This window comes from Rhynchophorus ferrugineus, unplaced genomic scaffold (genome assembly GCF_030347505.1).
Source record: "Rhynchophorus ferrugineus isolate W39M unplaced genomic scaffold, kcgeb_rfMv2 rfM8, whole genome shotgun sequence".
Taxonomy (NCBI): Eukaryota; Metazoa; Arthropoda; class Insecta; order Coleoptera; family Curculionidae; genus Rhynchophorus; species Rhynchophorus ferrugineus.
In genome coordinates this window covers 20,343,270-20,363,980 of record NW_027472587.1, presented here as the reverse complement: position 1 = coordinate 20,363,980, position 20,711 = coordinate 20,343,270, and the positions used below count along the sequence as shown (strand labels likewise).

The following is a 20,711-nucleotide window of genomic DNA, read 5'->3' as shown; positions in this document are numbered from 1 at the left end:
TTTCAGCACAAATTGAATTGAATCGACGTTATAAACACATTTTTTGTAATTCTTTGTCACAGAGACGATTATAAGTTACATTTATTCTATCGTAGTGTGAGTAAGAGTAAAATAATCAAATTTACTAAATGAAATACAATTTAATAGGAAGTAGATTTAAATGTCAATATTTCAATAAAAAAAACACATGTGCATTGCTAATCACTTGAATAAACTTCCTGTCATTGTTTAAAAAGATTAGGGTGCATAGTTGCCATAGCGACATATCTCCCAGTTAAACTTGCTGGTCAAACCAATAAAAACAAATAAATATTTAGTAATTCCTTGAAAATACTATATTTTGTAAATCGTCTATACCTCACTTCCGAAAACGTCCGTTACTTTTTTTTATTCCTTTATCATGGCAACATACGGATGTTATAAATAAATCGAGGTAGAAATGTCATAAAAATAAGTTAATAAAAAATCGATTATATTTTAGACCAAGTATCAATATGACATAAAAATTAAATCATGCGGATTTATCACAGTATATATTATAAATCACTTATAAACAATACGTTTGTTATTTTGACAGAACAATTTTACGTTGGTTTTCATAGCGATATACTAACATCAGCATATATCGAGATAGGACACGAAAAAAAACAATCGAACCATCAATATTTACTAGGTGCAAGTGTATGATAACGGGAAGTCAATTATGATTCATAACACTAACATTTTTACTACATATAAGTAATTAGAGATTGCCTATACTTTGCAAATCGTATATGTAATCAATTTCATTGGAACGAAAAGTTATTAGTACTTTTGTATTCGATTTAAACCCTCAAAAATCAAGTTTGCATTGCCGATCACCTTTAATTCGTCCATTGTTGACGCAGATTAGTGTTTATATGGTCATGGTAACCGCGGTAGGATCACAAAAAAAACACTATCGAAAAGCTTCATATTTTATTCGCTGAAGGAAACGTAACAAGAGTTGATTCCGTGATTTCCAGTAAACCTCTGACAATATTTGTACTATATGTGAATACTTAATCGACACAAAGCGGAAAAACAATCACGTAAAAAACATCTGTCACCTACCCTGGATTAACAAAAAAAAAAATTGTTATAAAAAAATCGTAAACAAAATGCCGACAATAATGACAAAATACCACAGCTTCAGCTATAACAATTGCAGTTCTCCTCAAAAAGATACCACAGTACAAATAGGAATAAAATGTACAAGTACCTATTACCTAGAATAGTCTTCATATAAAGGTTAACTGAAAGTTTTAAAAATACATCTATTTTATATAAAGAAACAAAAATATGTACAATAACTATTTAAGATTGAAGCCACCCATGCTTTCAGTCGAACGACTGTACCACCAATCTATCGAAATAACTCAGTAGGCCCTGGAGTCGTTTCTTGACTCGCTTCTGATCATCGAGGGTGCATCCTAGTACCGCGGACTCGAAGTTTTTGTCCATAACACCATCGATCATTGTAGAGGAACACGCATTTACATAGGAAATACATCTGAAACATATAATTTTCTTCAAAGACACTAAACACGATTAAGGAACATACCTCTGTTTAGCCGCGACGTGATCATTCCTTAGATCCATTACCATGCTGTCGATTAAGTGATTCACCTGAAATAAGGCTTCTTCTTGCATGGTGTCTCTCTGCGTTAAAACCCTAACTTCCACGGTCTGACAACGGTTTATTATGCTGTCTGTGTATCTGACTACATCATCGGCGTCATCTAAAAAGATAGTTAGTTGGTGAAGACGAATGTTATTTCAATTCCGTCAAATCTTTACTTTGATCTAGTTGATGGATCAAATCGGTATGTCGAACAGAATCCAGAGTCGCCAGGATCTTATCCCGATCCTCTTCTAACGCGCTCGCGTCCTTTCGTAGTTTCTCCACTTTAGCCTCCAAGACATCCAATAGTTCCAATATTCTCTCCTTGGGCGGTTTATTATCCGTAGTGTTGCTTTCGTCTATCTTTGGGAGACCTAACGCCGTATACTCTAACACAAATAAGCTTTTATGTAATCGAAATACATGCATGTGGCTAGTAATTAAAACTGAACTCTCGAAAATACAAACAAAAATACTTAGATAACCTAAAAAAAAACAAAAAAAATTTCACGGCAAAAAACAACACTCACCGACTGAAGACGTCGGCTGGTCAACATCCATAATGATCCAGCTTTATTTTCACTACCGAAAACCGATGAAAATTTGCAGAAAATTAAAGGTAGCGCGAACCGCTCTTCTGGAACTTAATCGCACATCTGACAGGTGTGTGTATATGACAAATAGTTTTTATATGTTCCCCTACCATAACAATGAAAACTTCTAGAACACTACAGGTAGGACAAATCGTCTTATAATTTAACTGCATACTTCTGATAGTAATGATAACTAATTACTTTTATTACTAAACAATCCATAATATTCAAACATTTCAATGTCTGATATTTTTACTCTGTATACAGAGTTGCATTAATATAATGCATTTATGCAACTCTGTTTACTATTTATATATTAGATCGGATATTAACATTTCTCTTTTAACATTAATTTGAACGTGAAAATCAAATCGAAATATCTTCAAACAATAAGAGGGTTCATATAAATTGTTATTTTAAATTCCCTAAATATATAAAAATGCTCATTTTATTAGAGATATTTCTAGCTCAAATTAGAGCGCTCTTCAAGGCCTATATTAAAAAGATATAACTGTATTAAAATTGTTTTTATATATAAAACAATCAGCTTTCAATGAAACAGTTTGAAATTGTAGACCATTTGTCTTTGGCTCTGGTGCTTGTTAAAGCTCTGAGCTTTTCAATTAAACAGTCATTACATGTCATTAACACCGTCGTTTGTATTACCAGATTTTGATGATGTGAATCCACTGTTTGGATTGGAAGGATTAAATGTCAAACTAAAACACTCAGAAATTTACCATTTCTTATGGAACATCCGCATAAAATGCTTATAAAAAGGTTCTTCTATTATTATGAAATGCTATGTAAAAGTTGCATGTAAATCCATTTAATTCCTTCCGAATATTGAGCAAACAAATTATACGCCGGTTGAACTTTTACGTATATACTCATATGAGCTAAAATAAATATCGATACTTATCTGCCGTCGACATATCCATTCATCCCTACCCCTTTTGTTTTTGACACTATGTTTCAACTGTTTAAATTATTACACTCAAATGTATTAAAACAAGTGTAGAATGTTATTATATAGTTTATTATCATATACAATTTTTAATTAATATCAATTTATATAAAATTCAGGTTAAATTTGTAAAATATGAAAAAAATATATTTCTTTCTAAATAGTTTAGTAACATTAGATAAAACTAGATGAATCACCACCACTAGGTGACTTTGAGGCACTTAAAATGTGTTTTGTGCATGGTATTGATTAAGTTTCATTTCAGCAGCGGCACAAGGAGTAAGCTTAAACTAGTAAAGGCGTTTTTATGTCGGCGTTAAATACGTTAAGAACTAGACCGGCCGCGATCCGAGTTGAAATAATAAAAATCTTGTTGGCACCTCGTTCTTCTTCCGGACGTTTCCCGAAGCCTACTCGAACCGAGGCGGCAAAACAATATACATTATATTCAATTAAATAACAGCAAACTATGATTACTTATAAACAATTATGGACAAAATACAATTTTTATTTACAAATGAACCCTATAAATCAGAACGTCAATTATGTTAATTAATTGTGTAAAACATAAAAAAGGAGAATGTTTAATAAACGGTCTTTATACAGTGAAGGAGATATCCAGATAAGAAAAAGAAAAACTACCACCAATACGGTAGGAAGGCACGTGCAACTCTCGCAGTCCTTAAGACCAGCCGCCGGTGAGTTTATGGAAGAGTTCCTCGTTCAGTGTCTGGCTGGCGTCTTTGGATCTGGTGGAGAGGAAGATGTAGCCGCCGATGAACTCGTGGATTACCTTGCAGTCGGCGGACAAACAGCTGAACACGATGTTCTCCTCTTCAAACTGTACCATCATATGCTTGCTCTCCCAGTTTACGTTCCAAGCTTTCATGGTGTTGAACCGCCACGTCTTCTGGTGGTCACCGGAGTTTACGTCCATCTTCATTATTCGATTGTAAGCCACACCTAAGACGTGAAAGGTTTTAGTATCTTCACGTGGAGAGAGGGGTGTGAATCAGTGAAAAAGATAGATCTTATGGTTCGTTCGAATATTAAGGAAAAAGGACTTTTCTGCCTCAATGTCTAAAAGTAATGAACATGAAAAACTAATCTACTTGAAAAGTAATCTCCGTAAAAAATAAAGACGTAAAAAAGTTTACAATTTTTGTTTGGAGTGATTAAAATGAAAAACTGACCGACCTGGAAAGTAATCCGCATGAAAGAATAATCTACGAAAAAATAATCGACATCCTATGAAAAAAAAAAAAACAACTTGCGTTAAAAAAAGTATTTAATATCAATGAAAAGCGAATCTACCTGAAAAGTAATCTGGGTGCAAAATTAAAAAAGATTAAAGATAACCACCTGAAAAGTAAACTAAATGAAGAACGAATCTATCCGAAGAATATTGCAACATACATAAAAAACTAATTTATGTGAAAGGTAAGCTAGACGAAAAACGAATTTATATAAAAAGTAATCTGCTAAGAACGGACATGCCTGAAAAGTGAAAAATAATCACCTGAAAGGTAAGCCAGATGTAGAACGAATCTGTCTGAAAAATATTGTAATATACCCGAACAGTTAATTTACGTGAAACGTAAGCTAGATGAACGAAAAAACCTGAAAGTAATACGCGTGAAAACGAAATCTGCTCGAAAAGTAGTCTGGTCGAAAAATTTAAGGCGCCAAAAAGTAATTTATTATAAAGTAATGCAAAAAAAACTTGAAAGGCAAGCTATATGAAAAATGAATCTCTCCGAAAATTAAACTGCGTGAAAAGCGCCTGAAAAGTAAGCTACGTAAAAACAACTACCTGAAAAGTAATCTACGTGAAAGGTAAGATAGATGAACAACGAATCCACCTGAAAAGTAATCCGGGTGAAAACGAATCTGCTCGAAAAGTAATCTGGGCCAAAAACTGAAGAAGCCAATAAGTGATTTATTATAAAGTAATCCAAAAAACTATCTACCTGACAAGTAAATGAAAAACCAATCACATGAAAGGTAAGCTATATGAAAAATGAATCTCCCTGAAAATTAAACTGCGTGAAAAATGCCTGAAAAGTAAGTTACATAAAAAAATAACTACCTGAAAACAATCTACATGAAAAGTAATCTACGAGAAAAGTGAGCTAGATTAAAAACGAATCTCTCTGAAGATTAAACTGCGTGAAAAGCGCCTGAAAAGTAAGCTACGTAAAAACAACTACCTGAAAAGTAATTTACGTGAAAGGTAAGCTAGATGAACAACGAATCCACCTGAAAAGTAATCCGGGCGAAAACGAATCTGCTCGAAAAGTAATCTGGGCCAAAAATTGAAGAAGCCAATAAGTGATTTATTATAAAGTAATCCAAAAAAACTATCTACCTGACAAGTAAAAGAAAAACTAATCAAATGAAAGGTAAGCTATATGAAAAATGTATCTCCCTGAAAATTAAACTTCGTGAAAAATGCCTGAAAAGTAAGTTTCATAAAAAAAATAACCACCTGAAAACAATCTACATGAAAAGTAATCTACGAGAAAAGTGAGCTTGATTAAAAACGAATCAACCTCAACCAAAGGTAAGCTAAGACGCCAAAAAGTAAGGTATTATAAAGTTATCCTGAAAACTTATCAACTTGAAAAGTAATCTAGATGAAAAGTTAACCACAGGAAAGTTTAATTATATGAAAAACGGATATACCTCAAATGTAATCTGCTTGAAAAACGTATCTACCTGAAAAGTAATCCTTGTGAAAAGCTAACCATATGAAAGGTAAGCTATATGAATAATGAATCTAACTGAAAAATAATATATGTGAAAAATAAAAGACCAAAATGCTATTTATGTATAAAATATAATCCATCTGAAAAGTGATTTATATTAAAAATGAAAGATGCGCAGAAGTAATCTAGGTATAAAATAACCGACAGGAAAAAATAATCTACGTTTTTACGAGCATAGTACACACCTAACAATTCTTCCTTTTTGCTGTTCATAAACTTGACAACAAAAAGGGTGATACCGAACTCGGGCAACTGTTGCCAGGCCCTTATGTAGCTCATCTTCGCGTCGATCAGCGACAGGTTCTTGACGTTGGCGTGGGCTTCCAGTATTCGCTGGTTCAACTGAAAAATACGCACAAATAGATGAACAAACCCTTAACCGGCTAACGTCCCGGTCGTACCTTTCCCCGTGACTTTTTCATGTACTTCGGAGCGATGTAATCCTCCAACTGGATGTCCAACTTGTCCGGGTTCATCGTCGGCTCCTCCGCCCGCCGCTGCAGATTCAGGAAGTCCAAGATGGTCTGCTTCTCCGTCTCGTAGGAACTGTCGGCCAGGGACCTGCCCTTGGCCGCCAGTCGACAGCAGGCCATCCACCTGGAGTACTGGGTCTCCTGGAAATCAACCGCGCTCAACGTCAAGTTCCACCGAATAATGTGCTAGCTTACGTCGTCGCATCGAATATACATCTCCGTCATGTCGTCGCTGCTGGGCACCTCCAGCTTGATGACGTACTTGTTCTGGCTGATGTTGACGTCCGGAGTCACCTCGCATCCTTTCAGGTTGATCTCCATCACGACCCCGGTGTTGTGCACCATATCCTCGCGATTCTTGAACATAAACAACTGTAGGTCGCGGCAGGTGAACCAGTACTTCTTGTAGCCCTTCAGGGTAAACCGCTTCGGCCTGGGGGAAGAGAGGGGGTAAGAAGAAACCGGCCGTCCGGTCGGGTGAAACCTCGTAACCGATAACGGGACTTACTTCAGGAATCGAAGCTGGTCCTTAAGCTCGGGCACGGAGGTGATGTCGCTGGAGCGGGTGCCGATGGTGGAGCCCTCTAGCGTGGTCTGGAGGTTGTTGAGGGCGGCGTCGATGTCGTCGTCGACAGGGGAGACTGTTCCACCGTTAGTCTCCAAAACGGGAGGTTGCTGGGGCTTCGTGGACTGCAAGGCGACTTGCAACTGAAACGCACCAAAATGTTTTAATTAAAACCACATTAGAATCTCTATATATTTTTTTCAAAAGAGCTGAAAACCGAACAATATGAAAACTATGAATCTGTCCCTTCAGCTCCTTCAGGCAGTATAACACCAAAAAGACCACCAAAAGAAAAATATCGCTATACCGAAGATGAAAAAATATCGATACACTCCAACCCTACTTTTATACACAAAATTATTTTTGTTTTAAAAAGTTCGATACGCTCGTTTAAAAACCCCAGCCTTTAGTAGTATCGAACTTCTTGCGCCCCAGCCCTACTTTTCACCAAAAAAAAATTTGATTCCGGAAATATCGAAAGACTTCTCTTTCAAATTCCTTCAAAAAACCCAGGTTTTCATTATCGATATTACTATTTGAAGCTCCCTCTTGTACAACTATCGATACTCTTTTGAAAAAATCGATATATAGACCCAAAAACATCGATATTGTAAGAAAATATAGCACGGCATTGTTGAGGAATTACGTAAAGGGCACCTGATGTATGATGAGGTATCGGGACCGGGCGATGGGAATGCTGAGATGATAGAGAAATAGAGATTTAACTTAACAGGAAATTTTGGAGAAATGTTTCGCGACGTCCGACATGTAGATGTCGCTACTTTTAACTTATTACTTGCTTTAATCGCTACGCTATAAGCCACGACGGACTCTGACTGGCTCACTTCGTTTCTATGGTACGTTTGTTATTTATTTATTTATTTTGAGCGCCATTTTCAGTATGGCCGTCATAAGGAATAGTGCGTTTAGAGATTAAATTATTAGTTCATTAGTATATATAAGTCGGTAGTAAAAAAGTAAAGTGAATTATTGATCTACGAAGTGTCGTGTATCCGGATGCACAGTTAGTAAAGAATCGTGTTCGTTCGAAGAAGTATTTGGATGTCATTAAACAATGGTTGATAATGTTAAAAACCCCAAACCGAATGAAATAAATATCAAAGAAATTTATGATCGTTACATCATGTTTTGTTGTTGTAAGTTGGGGTAAGTTTATTCATATATATTCAAACATCAAATATTGATTTTTTTTATTTTAGAAATTAATCCCCCTTCCGAAAGAAGCTATGCAAACGGGTATATACTTTTCTCTCTGGATCGATAGTTGCAGCTCCAATAAAATAAATAGTAGTTCCTGAATGCAAATCTATTAAAAGTAGGTCAACCGATATATTCAATACACGAGGAATATTGCTGTAAAATTTATCGCTCAAGCAAGAACACATTTGTTAAGGCGACATCAATTTAACAACTACCTTGAGAGGCTCTTTTCATTAAAGAAAAAAAGTTTAATTATCAATATCAATATTGCACAGAGAAGGGGGTTTATCTTTGATGGTAATTTTTGAAGAAATTGTTACTATTATTGGTGAATGATCAGAAGACAGGTCGAAACATGATTCTGCCTGACACTTTTTTGGATCAATATTTTTTGTAATACAGAAATCTATTGTATCTGGTTTTTTATTTCTGTCTGAGGGCCAATATGTTGGTTCACCAGTAGAGATATGTTGTAAGTTATCTTTCCTTATGGCTTTGAGCAGTTCTCTACCTTTTGAGGTTATTATTCTTGAACCCCACATTAAATGTTTTGCATTATAATCTCCTCCTGCTATAAATCTATTACCTAGCGTACTGAAGAATTCTTGAAATTGTTCTGCCTTGTTGTTATGTTTGGGTAGGCAACAAATCGCAGAAATTGTTAATGGTCCATGGGCTTCCTCTATGGTTATACTGGTGGCTTGCAGGTAGTCTTTGCGGAATTTTTCTTTTTCGAAATGCTTTATATCATCTCGAATTATTATGGCTGTACCTCCATGTGCTTTATCATCAGGGTGATTTGTATGATAAAGCTTATATTTAGGAACTTTCAGATAATTCTTGTCCGTGAAGTGTGTTTCGGAAACCATCATAACGTCAATATTTTGTTCATTTACGAACATTTTTAGTTCCCTGGCGTGTTGTTGGAGCCCATTGGCATTCCAGACGGCGATTTTGTAGCTATTGGTTTCAGGCATTAGGCAAGTTTGCTTACGACGGTTGTGAGTAGACCAAGCATCGTACTCATTTGATCCATTAGTTTGGCCATCATATTTTCTAATCTTGAGATGTTGCTAGTTTCAGTAGACTGAGATATTGTCTCTCGTTTTTGTGCTGAACCATTTTCAACTATTTGGGCATAAGTTATGTCTGGTTGATTTGTTCTGGTGGGTAGTGGTAGATTGGTAGTAGTGGATTGTTTTTGTTGATGTTTTTTTTTCCTTAAGGTAGGATAGAGTTTCTGCTGTAGTTGCTTGTGGACTGCGCAACCCTTGTAGTTCGCTGGATGATTTCCGTTACAGTTAACACATTTCACTTTTTCATCACGAACTTTACGAGTACAATCTCCTGTCTTATGTTCTCCTGCACATTTTACGCATCTATATGATTTGCGATAGACTTGTAAACCAAATAAACGCTGACCTAAATGCCAAAAGATATTGTTCGGCTGCTTTCCTAGACATATCTCAGGCTTTTGACAAAGTATGGCATACGGGCTTGCAGGTTAAACTAAAGAAACTTCTCCCTCATCCGGACTATCAGCTACTAAAATCGTATCTCAATGACAGACATTTTATTGTAAATCAAGGCGATGAACATACCGAATTAAATCCCATATATTCAGGAGTTCCGCAAGGTAGTGTACTGGGTCCAGTACTGTATCTTCTGTATACGGCTGATCTGCCCACCACAGAAATAACTACTGTGGCAACATATGCAGACGATACAGCAATCTTAGCATCCCATGAAGATCCAGTCACAGCATCAATAAACCTACAAACCCACCTGGAGCAAATACAATTATGGTTGAAGACAAGGCGCATTAAAGCCAATGAATCAAAATCCACGCATATAACGTTTACCCTGCGTAGAAGAACATGTCCACCAGTAAATATCAATCATCGTCAACTCCCCCAAGCAGAGCAAGTTAAATATCTTGGTATGCATTTAGATCGACGCCTAACCTGGAAGAAGCACATACTCTCTAAACGGAAACAACTAGGACTAAAATTATATCAAATGTATTGGCTCATTGGGCGCAAATCCAAGTTATCATTAGATAACAAGGTATTGCTGTATGAGTCTATACTGAAGCCCATTTGGACATATGGAATTCAACTATGGGGTACCGCTAGCAAATCTAACATATCCATCATTCAACGGTTCCAAAATAAGGTGTTGCGTGCCATTGTTGATGCTCCGTACTATATTTCAAATAAAGTGATACAACGCGATATTCCTCTAGAACCTATAACGAGTGTAATCCAACGTGTTTGTGTGAAGTACTTCGAAAGAGTGTCAGTGCATCCCAATGTACTCGCTAATCAGCTAAATATGCGACGTGATAGTGAAGTGCGTAGACTAAAACGTTTAATACCACCTGATCTGATTACTGAACATATGTAGAGTTTAGAATAAGCATTAGAATAAGACTAATTAATTAAGATAATATATACAGAAGATTTATACAGAAGATTGCTTAATGAAGTGATTTTCTACATGCCATGTATATATAATATAAACAGAAGAAATACTTATTGCCAATAGGGCAGATTGTGGACTCACGAAGAGTAATAAAAAAAAAATCAATATATTGGCTTAAGGCTGTTTAACTAAGATAGTTTTTTTTTGGATCCAGCTAATGGATTCTGGAATACACATCCTCGGCTAGTATGTTTTAGAAGTTATTTGAATCGTTTAACATAAGTTAAATTTTTTCATCTCATTGGCCTTTAGGAAATTGCGAAGAGGAGGAACATGAGCGCTATATATATATATATATATATATATATATATATATATATATATATAATACTTTACTTTTTCATATATTTATATTTAATTTTATTTTATTTAATAAATTTATTTCAGAAAAAAATTGTTTTCATTTAAATTAACCAATCAAATTACTTGAATGGCCAATTATGCGACCTCTAGATGTTGGGCAAAGCAAAACTTTACGCCAGTGTCCCCTATTGAGTTGCATCTCTATTACTCTATGGCTGAGATGTACACTTTTGGATATAAAGGCCGACGCCTTGACTGGGAATCATATAGTTTCTTAGAGTCTCTCGAAGAAGGGTACTTGTTGACGTAGTTGATAATGAATGTTATTGTAATCACCGTTGTAACACCTTGTATGTTATCAAGATAGTGACCATTATAATGTTTGTTGAATATTTGTATTTTATTTGCCAAGAAATAAAAGTATTTCTTATATAATTATCTCGGACATCTTCAACAGTAAATAAATAAACAATTTTTAATTTATTTTCATACTAAATGTAATTTTCATTTCAATATTCAAAGTGCTTTTTAGTTTGAGAACGGTAAAAGTAGCATAAACATAATTAACAAACAAATCCATATAACATTATTTCAACAACGTAACACTTGTTTTTTATCGTTTATATAAAATCGAGTGATTCACAGAACAACCAACTAAACTAACAGGATGTTATCGATGTTGTCAGATTTCCCGCCAGTTTATAGTCCAGTATAAAACACAGCGCAACTGAATATTTTTAAAAAATCATCAACAGTAAATAAATAAACAATTTATAATTTATTTTCATACTAAATGTAGTTTTTATTTCAATATTCAAAGTGCTTTTTAGTTTCAGAACGGTAAACGCACCAAATATTAAAAAATAATCAAGTAGCATAAACATAATTAACAAACAAATCCATATAACATTATTTCAACAACGTAGCACTTGTTTTTTATCGTTTATATAAAATCGAGTGATTCACAGAACAACCAACTAAACTAACAGGATGTTATCGATGTTGTCAGATTTCCCGCCAGTTTATAGTCCAGTATAAATCACAAGTAGGTGTACCCATGATGCATAGAATTTGATAAAAAAGTCTCTTATATAAAACAAATTGACGTGGTTTACAAGATTATTATTTCGATAACGTAGTATTTACTTTCCGTCTAAAATTAACCTAAGAAATTCGGTGATTAACACAAAAATCAACCGGTCTATCGAGATATCTCCTCCTCTCTCGTTTTATATATATACAGACCGAACAGATGTATTTACAACACGTAATCTGGCAACGTTGTACAAAAAATCGCCCTGCATTCGCCATAGCATTTTCCGTCTGCTGTTATAAAATTCGCATAGTTGTCGTTAGCTTAATTACGTATTGGTTAGAAGTAATGGCAGTGATATAAAAATAGTTGTGTGTGATAAAGTGTCTTAATTAGGATTTTAATAAACGGTAATCATATCTGAAGTGAACAGGACTACATTTACAACTAACAGGTACTTATTTTTCCCTGCTTACTCAAACCAGACATGCCTACTCTTCGTACATCGTACATATTTCTACATTCCAAAAATATGGATACATCGAGAGAAGTATAGACGACTACTAGATGGTGTCACTTGATGTGTCAAGATTTTATATATTTTGGTATCAATCCATATCGCATAAAAAATATCGATATTTATTTCTCTCGAATATATTGATATCTTTTTAAAAATATCATTAATAAAAAATGTTTGTAAAAAGTATACATTCTTAATTTTTTATACATCTATTAATCTTCTAGAACATCAACAACCTGCCCGTGGGCAATACGTTTTATTATATGATTTCAGTTATACAATATAACTATCCTGACGTGAAGTAAATTACTTCAGTAAGTGATCTACTATGTAAAAACATAACAAGTGGTTTTTTTTTATAATGTTTAATTTTTTTGGAAAAAAATCGATATATCGCTAAAAAAAATCGATATCCCTATTACATATAGAGAAGTATAGACTACTAGATGGTGTCACTTGATAGGATACGTTTTCTTTTACTTTCATTATTTAAGATGTATTGTAAGTTATTAGATATGGTTAAAACAAATTGAAGTTAGTTTTTTTATAAGTGTAGCATACTAGCGATGCCGAAAAAATATCGATATATAGTACACCTCTTAAATTGATACTTAATTTTACAGGTTAAGTGTATTTTACAGATTCTGTAAATTTTAGTATCAGTCTATATTTCAAAAAATATCGATATTTCTTTTTCTCCAATATCTTTTTAAAAATATCATTAATAAAAAATGTCTGTAAAAAGTATACATACTTAATTTTTATACATCTATTCTATAATATACTAGGCGCATGCGTGTATATTGATGGGAGAAAATGCGAGGTGTCATTATAAACAACTGTCAAACAATCTAACCTAACTGTTAAATTCGATGGTTTTACTTAAAATAAGAGTTTTCCACTCATTATTTGTGCCAATCTCGGAAAGTTCATAACAATATTTTCGACATTGATAACTTCTGTCGCTTTATTTGAAGGAAACAATTTTAGAAATGCATGGCCCACTTGTCGATTTCGATTTCGACGATTTAAAACGGGATACTTTGATATCAGCGATAACAAGACCTGGAGGACCAAAATGGTTCGAAGACGACGAACTGCAAGATAAATCGACACAAAAAAGACCGACACTGCCTCACCCAAAGCAACAGGTCAATTGAAAAATCCCCGGCCTACCATAGTAAAACACATTTTTTTTGGCAAAATTAGTTTTGACGGTTGATGGTTGATTTTCCTGGGGCAGTGTCCGGAAACTCTGCATCAAGCCAAATTTTTGCTTCAATTGTATTTTCTCCTTCAAAAAGCAATATTTCAACAACACGCGAAATTACTTTTTATCCATTTTTTTTTCACAATAACAAACTAATGATACGACAGCTGGCAAATTTATACACGCATCTTTTGAGGGTTAGGGGTAATTAAGAAACATATGGATTTAATTCTAGTGGCGCCATCTATGTGTCAGGTCGGGGATTTTCAATTGAGCTGTTAATCACCTGACACCGTTTTCTTTCTCTTAGGGAGACCCGGAACCAATATGGGTGGCATTTTCGATAAACCGGAACCTCCACCACCACCGCCGCCACAATCGCGCGCGACGCACTCATGGAACACATACCTCATGACACCAACAAGGTCTTCCACATTTAACCAACGGGCTGCCAACGAGGCGGATTTTACAAGTATGCCTTCGCCCCGGATAGAGATGGCGGTACCGAGAAGCATACCGGAAGTGAGAACGTCGCGGAGATCCGTCGACAGAAACGAGAAAATGATGATGATGCTTTTAAGAGCGACGGGACGCGCAGACGGCGATCTCTATGACGCACTAAATGACCGTGAGTATCTTGTTGAGACGACAGTAAAATGCCTCAACATAATGTGGACCGGCTAGGACTGCACATGCGCACTTGTTCTAATCTGGACTGACAGTTTACCCGACTACGCATCCTTTTCTATACGCGCCTTGCTGTTTACAAGAGTTGTAGTTAGGTTGTAGTAATAAGATTAAATTTGTTTAAAAGATATTTTTTTGTTTTTTTTTTAAGTTAACCGAAAGTAATAATATACGAGGGTCACTATTTATATTTCGGAAATAGGAAAAAACCAACAGTTAAGCTGCGAGTATATTTTTATATTGTTTTTCAAGTACTCGCCACGATGATCCATACACTTTTGCATACGCTTAAACCAATTTTCAAAGCAATTTATTCCATTCCGAATCCGATTTCCGTCACCTGTCACGATTTTATAAACGCCTTTCGAAGCGCCGCGATTGAATTTCTTAAGCATTTCTTCGCACCAATCGACACGAGCCTTCTTTTGAGCGATTGTCAAATTGTGTCGGATCCAACGCGAACATAACTTTCACACAGCTAAGTGTTCACATATATGCTGGTTAAATCTCACAATAGGTGACATGACGATCTTGCTTTCATCATTTCGAACGCAGCGTTAATGTTTTCCGGCACAACAAGCAATTTTGGACGACAATGTCGGACAGCGAACTACGACCACGACTGAATTCACTAAACCAGCGATACACGGTGGTTTTTGATGGAGCTCCATCGCCAAAAGTCAAATTAAGTTGATTGATGCACTCTTTTTATGATAATCCGCGTGGAAAATCGTAAAAAATCATCGCACGAAAATGTTCCGAGTACGTATATTGTCAAAAACGTCAAACTTTACGATGGAACCGTTAGATGGACTCACATGACAGCAGTGTTGCCAATTCCCGAAATATAAATAGTGACAATTATCAATTTATTCTAACCACTTTCTATTAAGTACACAATTATATTTACACTATTCTGAACATTCATGACATATCATTTAAAAATTTTATTTTTCGTCTTTTGAAATACAAAATGTAAATATAAAATTAACCTAAAAATGATTCCTAACCACAACACTCGTAAACAACAAGGCGTATATAGAAAAGGATGCGTAGTTCTAGCCGACCAACACTTTATGTCTAATCCTAATGGAAGGTAATTTTCGGATTACCTACAGTATGTGTAAACTGGCGTTGGGAACTATCGACTTTTAGTACTATTATTTTCGGTTCTACTAGTTTCATTCCACTGATTTTTAACGTTTTGTGGTTGAAAAAAACATTCGTAACAATTACTTTTATTTTATTACGTCATTGTTACCTTTTAAAATACTAAAACATATTTGTCATCATTTTTCCTTTCCTTTTTTCACACTGCCAGTTGCCAATTTAAAATTATTTAATGTGAACTGGTCTACGCAGGACAGAGAATCAAACAATTGTCGCCGTCCTTTTCTCTCTCAAAATTAAAGCGGGAAGGAATACGTACATCTCCGTCTATTATCAAGAATAGAAGAACAGTAGAAACGTGCACTTGACCGAAGAATAAATCATATACGGGTGAAAACGTTAAAAGTTAATAGAGTCAAAACAACAAATAACCTAGAATATTATTTTATGGTGCATTAACAAATCTATAGCAATGGTAATTAAATTGTTGTGTTATTCTTAGTGTTGTAACATACATTAGTTTTAAAATATGGAAGAACAAAGGTTAAGTACAGAATGTAAGGTTACATTTTTAAAAGTTAAAATATCCAAACATCAACTTTGTTTATAATGCAAATATTAATTGTCAAATTTGTATCAAAAAAAACATTTTCAGGGCCATCAAATATATGTAGAGAGAAAACTATTCTTTTTGTTTAAATAAAAACATTGCAAATGGTATGACAGAAATAATATAGAATTGTACTAGAAGTAATACTAAAGGTAATTATAACTTTTATATATTTTTTGTTGTAATTAACCATCCATTCATTTTGGGTTAATAAATGTAGAATAAGTGAACCAAAAGCTAGATAATCAGTTCAGTAGTCAACTCATTAATAGGGTTAGTAAATCAAGATTAGACATTACTTTAATCATGATATATTTTAGTAACAATTTAATTTTTCTTTTATAGGTGAAGTGTTGCTAGAATTTGTTGAGGGTTAGCTGAAGAAAGCTAAAGTAGAATAACAGCAAAAATTAGATAGGATTTTGTAGAATGCAATAATATTGGAGGACAATACATTAAAAAGATCAACTTACTAATAAGAGTTGAATTGAATCGAATAAATAAAATATCATCAAATGTCTACTATTGAGATGGTGAAGGAAAAAAGTATATATTTTTATAAAAGAGAATAGGTAAATAAGTTATTGTTTTGTAAAAATAATGTTGTATCGACTGAAGACTACTTCCAGATGAAGTATACAAATATGGTTACGTACTTTTTGTAAATAATATTAGGTAATATCTTTATGTAAATATACTGCATGGAGTTGATGTAAGTATATTTCAATATAAATATAGGATTTTCACTTTTTTTCAGATTTGCATTAAAATTTTCTAATAAAATATGACTTATTATTTCCAAATATTTCCTAATATTAATTTAATTGGTAAAAATAATTACAACACTTTCAATTATTGAAATGTGCATTTTTATTAGTATTTAATTTACAACATCTTATAAAAAATAACTGTTCATATTACTTTACTTCTTTAACTCTTGTAATATACTTTCAATAATTTCATAAGGCTAAATTTCTGAAAAAGGGCCTGTTCCCTCAGATCTCTTTGATCCAAATAAATGAAAAATGCTCTGCTAAACCGAAAATTACATTCTGTCTTACTTTATGCTCTTATTTACTTCTTAACGCTCGATTTTTTTAATGTCCAGGTACCACTTGCAACATAAAAAGTCTGCCTAAGTATAGTTTAGAATACCAGGCTGCCAGCGCGAAATTCAGAAGGAGCCTCAACCCTAGAATCGACGATATAGAGATAATAGAGGTGATGAAGAACGTAAATCCATACGTATACGCCTCGTTCATGCTGAAAATGACGCAGAAAAATGGGGAAGCCGATGAAAAAACTATGTTCCACGGCACGTCGTACAACAACGCGCGTAAGATTTGCGAAAATAACTTCGACTGGAGGCTAGCGGGTAACGCGGTGGGCCACATCTTCGGACAGGGGGTGTCGTTCGCCAAACGATCGACCTATGCGTGCCACTACCCAAGGAATGCCCCGCTTTCGGACAGAGCAATGGTGGTGGCCGATGTTTTAGTCAGCGACACCATCGTGGGCGACAGATTTACGGTGGTACCACCGGACGGCTACGATGCCACGTGTAAACCAAACGGAGACGTTATAGTGAAGTACGACGATGGAGAATATATGCCCACTTTCATCATCAGGTACAACAGGACCAGACCGTTGCCACCCAGACCGAACATGTTCAGACGGTGGTAATAGAAATACCAAAAATACACCAAGTTCTAGTTCACTATGGTTAAGCAGACCTCTAGGTATTTAAAAAGATATATTTTACTAAGAAAACAGCACTAAAACGATATTATCTTATGAAATATGCTGTGACACAATTATAATTATTTATTTTAAGGAAATTTAAGTTTACGAAAATTGTAACAATTTTCCTTTTTGTATAGCTTAAGGGTCTAATTTATTACACCATTTAACTGTTTTTTGTAATAATTGTGACATGGGAAAAGAATTATGACTCGAGACAACATAAAATATTCGTATCGTATCGAATGCCGCCAACCAAGAAACTATGTCCAACAAAAAGTATATCCCATCGGCTCGTTGTCGAGTGATCCGGATAATGGGGGTGCAGGTACCGAGGTTAGACGAAACGTGTCGGATGTTAGTTTATGTTCAATCGGCGTCAGAAGTTCCTAGCAGGAAGAGTATTTCCCACCTCGATATTCCGAACGAATCGGGCAAAAACAGCAAAAGGGTTTCTTGGACTAGTCTTCTTCACCATTACCAAGAACCCGAGGGACGAGCTTCCTTCAGCGAACACGGTGCATCGACAACGTTAATGAGAATTTATCTTAGAATTTGCAGGAAAATGTAACGAGTACAAAAAAGAGTTGACGGCGAATAATTGGTAGATGAACTGAATCAAGACCAGAGGCAGTAAAATGTCAAGACGCAAAAGGAATATCGGAATCAGAATGAGGCAAAAACAGTAGAATTTGTATCGTGTGTATAATAATCAGTTGGGTCCGATGGTTCAGTATTATCCAAGAACCAGGCATAGGATTTAGCACGTTATTTCCATCTAATTCATAATTCTTTTCACCATAACAGACCGATTCAACATCTTGAAATGTATATAATTTTATATTAATAATTTAAATAAACAACTTGTCTTTGCGCATTAACTGACCCAAAGAAGAGAGAAAATAAATTGTACTTTATTTACAACATTGTTTTCTCTCCAACAACTCAAGCACATATAAAATTAATATTTTGAATATAAAAAACATGTTAAGGTATAAATAGTGGCACAACACGGTGTGAATGTTACTTGTTAATGTGCACGTACTCTTATCGTCTTATCTGCGATATTTATTGATGAAAATGTGAAAAATCACCATAAACAACTGTCCAACAACTTAGCAGTTAAACTCGATGGTTTTGACGTTTCTCCGCATAAAATAACAGTTTTCCATTTATAGTATGTTCAAAGTTATTTTGTACATACGTTATTTAAATTTGTTACATCAAAACATCGCAATGTTGCCGCATCAGTTCAGTTTGGTTTTGACATACAACAAAACTTTAATCTAAATAAAATAATTGAACAAAAATGTTATCAAATATAATTTATTTAAACATTATAGTACATCTAAAAATTAGTTTATAGGTTAGAGTTATAACCTCTTATCACAAGTGAAGCATTTTGCATACGTCTGACAACTGGACGACTTTGACAGACTCATTCCTTTACGTGTTGGAACTAATCAGACAGCGTTGTGTCTCTTTTTAACTAGGATCAAATGAGAAGAAAAATATTGTCTGATTCTAAAACGAATTTGAAAATAGCGGCAGGCAATACATTAAACATATTGATGACGTATGTACCAAAAAAACTTTGAGAAACTGGGACTATAGCATTATTGTCAGTTATTAGGAAAGAATAGGACGACTTACGACTTTTAGAAGCTTTCACGGCTCGACATTCTTTCCGGGGTCGATTTTTTCATTATTAAAGGATCTACTAAAATTATAATCATAATTATGTTTTAACGAATAAAATATGATATAGTTACACTGTGTGTTTCATTATCCTGGCCCAAACAAAAACACAATACCAACAAAACAAAAATACAAATATCGACAAACAAAATAAACCCCAAAATCCAGAGACATCCGGGCGCCTTCGCCTATTCTATCAAACGCAAAAAGAAACGACCATCAACTACAAACCGACTACCCAGAATGGGTGTTTTATTACTAAATTCCGCACTAAAGTAGAATTTTTTGTAGAATGTAATATGCATTATAACTGCTCTGGCATATTCACTATGTTACAGAGAATTTATAACAAACACTATCTGGATATATTAATATTTGTTTGATTAATTTGACTATTAGCCCTTCCGATGAAATAGCCAATGCACGTCATCAACACCTTCGAACGTATTGCCAAGTCCAGTTTATAAAAACGTAAAATCCCCCTTAAACTCGGAGCATTTTTCTTGTTCATTTTATTGATTAGCATTACTCTAATTAAAAAGAGACAGAATGAAGTCTGATGCTTCCGAACATGTAACCAAATCGGTCTATAAAATTCGATTTGGGTTGGTACTAGTCGACAACGCTGTCATATGTTAATGTAAATATAACAAAACTACCCTAACCTACAAACTCTTGTGGCTCTCTAATTAACTATAGCTTAAATCCTTCAATAAATATGCATTAGATGCATTATAACGTTAAGATAAGTTATATTTTATATTGTAACTGTTGTGCAATTATTTTCCTACGTAGTATTTGCTGTAAGAGTCGAAATAAACCAAAATATACATTTGATGGGGCAACGTTGCGTTATAAATCTTGATGACGTTGATGTTGCTGTTTTATTGGAACGATTATGTTAGGTTATGTTACGTAAAAAACAAGTTTTTTGGTTTAACATTACAATTCTTGCCAAAGCGCTTGCCGGTATCATATGACGGCAGGATGCTGTTATTAAACAATAGAATTGGGCTCGAAAGCCTCAAAATAATCTATTTTGCATAGTATGTATATGAATTCTAAAGCGTCCAAGATCCAGAAATTA

The 20,711-nt window shown here is 34.5% G+C and overlaps 3 protein-coding genes and 1 long non-coding RNA gene across 8 annotated transcripts in view; 2 read left to right on the top strand and 2 right to left on the bottom strand.

Moving 5' to 3' along the window:
* Positions 1 to 943: 943 nt before the first annotated feature.
* LOC143201563 (BAG family molecular chaperone regulator 2) lies at positions 944 to 2,334 on the bottom strand. The gene is made up of 4 exons (XM_076412687.1): positions 2,173 to 2,334; positions 1,819 to 2,031; positions 1,583 to 1,760; positions 944 to 1,531 (listed from the first exon to the last, which is right to left on the bottom strand). The coding sequence occupies exons 1-4, from the start codon at positions 2,201 to 2,203 to the stop codon at positions 1,360 to 1,362; spliced, it is 594 nt and encodes a 197-aa protein (XP_076268802.1). The 5' UTR covers positions 2,204 to 2,334; the 3' UTR covers positions 944 to 1,359.
* A 921-nt stretch (positions 2,335 to 3,255) lies between these two features.
* Positions 3,256 to 20,711, bottom strand: part of LOC143201664 (unc-112-related protein) — a 40,371-nt gene continuing 22,915 nt past the window's right edge. For both annotated transcript variants that reach the window (XM_076412864.1, XM_076412866.1), the window contains exons 7-11: positions 6,952 to 7,151; positions 6,639 to 6,876; positions 6,372 to 6,584; positions 6,156 to 6,312; positions 3,256 to 4,165 (exon numbers count right to left, since the gene is read on the bottom strand). In XM_076412864.1, the coding sequence (XP_076268979.1) occupies positions 3,885 to 4,165; positions 6,156 to 6,312; positions 6,372 to 6,584; positions 6,639 to 6,876; positions 6,952 to 7,151 (1,089 nt within the window). In that variant the 3' untranslated portion in view covers positions 3,256 to 3,884. The remainder of the gene's footprint in view (positions 4,166 to 6,155; positions 6,313 to 6,371; positions 6,585 to 6,638; positions 6,877 to 6,951; positions 7,152 to 20,711) is intronic.
* Positions 12,279 to 19,697, top strand: LOC143201671 (protein mono-ADP-ribosyltransferase PARP12). 2 transcript variants are annotated; one of them, XM_076412882.1, is made up of 3 exons: positions 12,279 to 12,503; positions 14,090 to 14,407; positions 17,295 to 19,697. In XM_076412882.1, the coding sequence occupies exons 2-3, from the start codon at positions 14,107 to 14,109 to the stop codon at positions 17,867 to 17,869; spliced, it is 876 nt and encodes a 291-aa protein (XP_076268997.1). In that variant the 5' UTR covers positions 12,279 to 12,503; positions 14,090 to 14,106; the 3' UTR covers positions 17,870 to 19,697. The 2 variants fall into 2 exon arrangements, with proteins under 2 accessions (XP_076268997.1, XP_076268998.1); XM_076412883.1 differs by having other exon boundaries at positions 12,329 to 12,459.
* Positions 15,927 to 16,560, top strand: LOC143201684 (uncharacterized). Of its 3 annotated transcripts, none has more exons than XR_013006984.1 (3): positions 15,927 to 16,051; positions 16,232 to 16,338; positions 16,532 to 16,559. It is a non-coding gene; the product is annotated as an uncharacterized LOC143201684 (long non-coding RNA). The 3 variants fall into 3 exon arrangements; XR_013006985.1 differs by lacking the exon at positions 16,532 to 16,559 and adding an exon at positions 16,407 to 16,435; XR_013006986.1 differs by having other exon boundaries at positions 15,995 to 16,133; positions 16,532 to 16,560.

What these genes read in the sequence shown, in the direction of transcription:
- LOC143201563 (XM_076412687.1), bottom strand. Translation starts at nt 2,203, where the DNA reads ATGGATGTTGACCAGCCGACGTCTTCAGTCG. An exon ending in CCAGCCGACGTCTTCAGTCG is followed by an intron (nt 2,032 to 2,172) that starts GTGAGTGTTGTT and finishes TATTTGTGTTAG; the next exon opens with AGTATACGGCGTTAGGTCTC. An exon ending in CACGTCGCGGCTAAACAGAG is followed by an intron (nt 1,532 to 1,582) that starts GTATGTTCCTTA and finishes TATATGTTTCAG; the next exon opens with ATGTATTTCCTATGTAAATG.
- LOC143201671 (XM_076412882.1), top strand. Translation starts at nt 14,107, where the DNA reads ATGGGTGGCATTTTCGATAAACCGGAACCTCCACCACCACCGCCGCCA. An exon ending in CTATGACGCACTAAATGACC is followed by an intron (nt 14,408 to 17,294) that starts GTGAGTATCTTG and finishes TTTAATGTCCAG; the next exon opens with GTACCACTTGCAACATAAAA.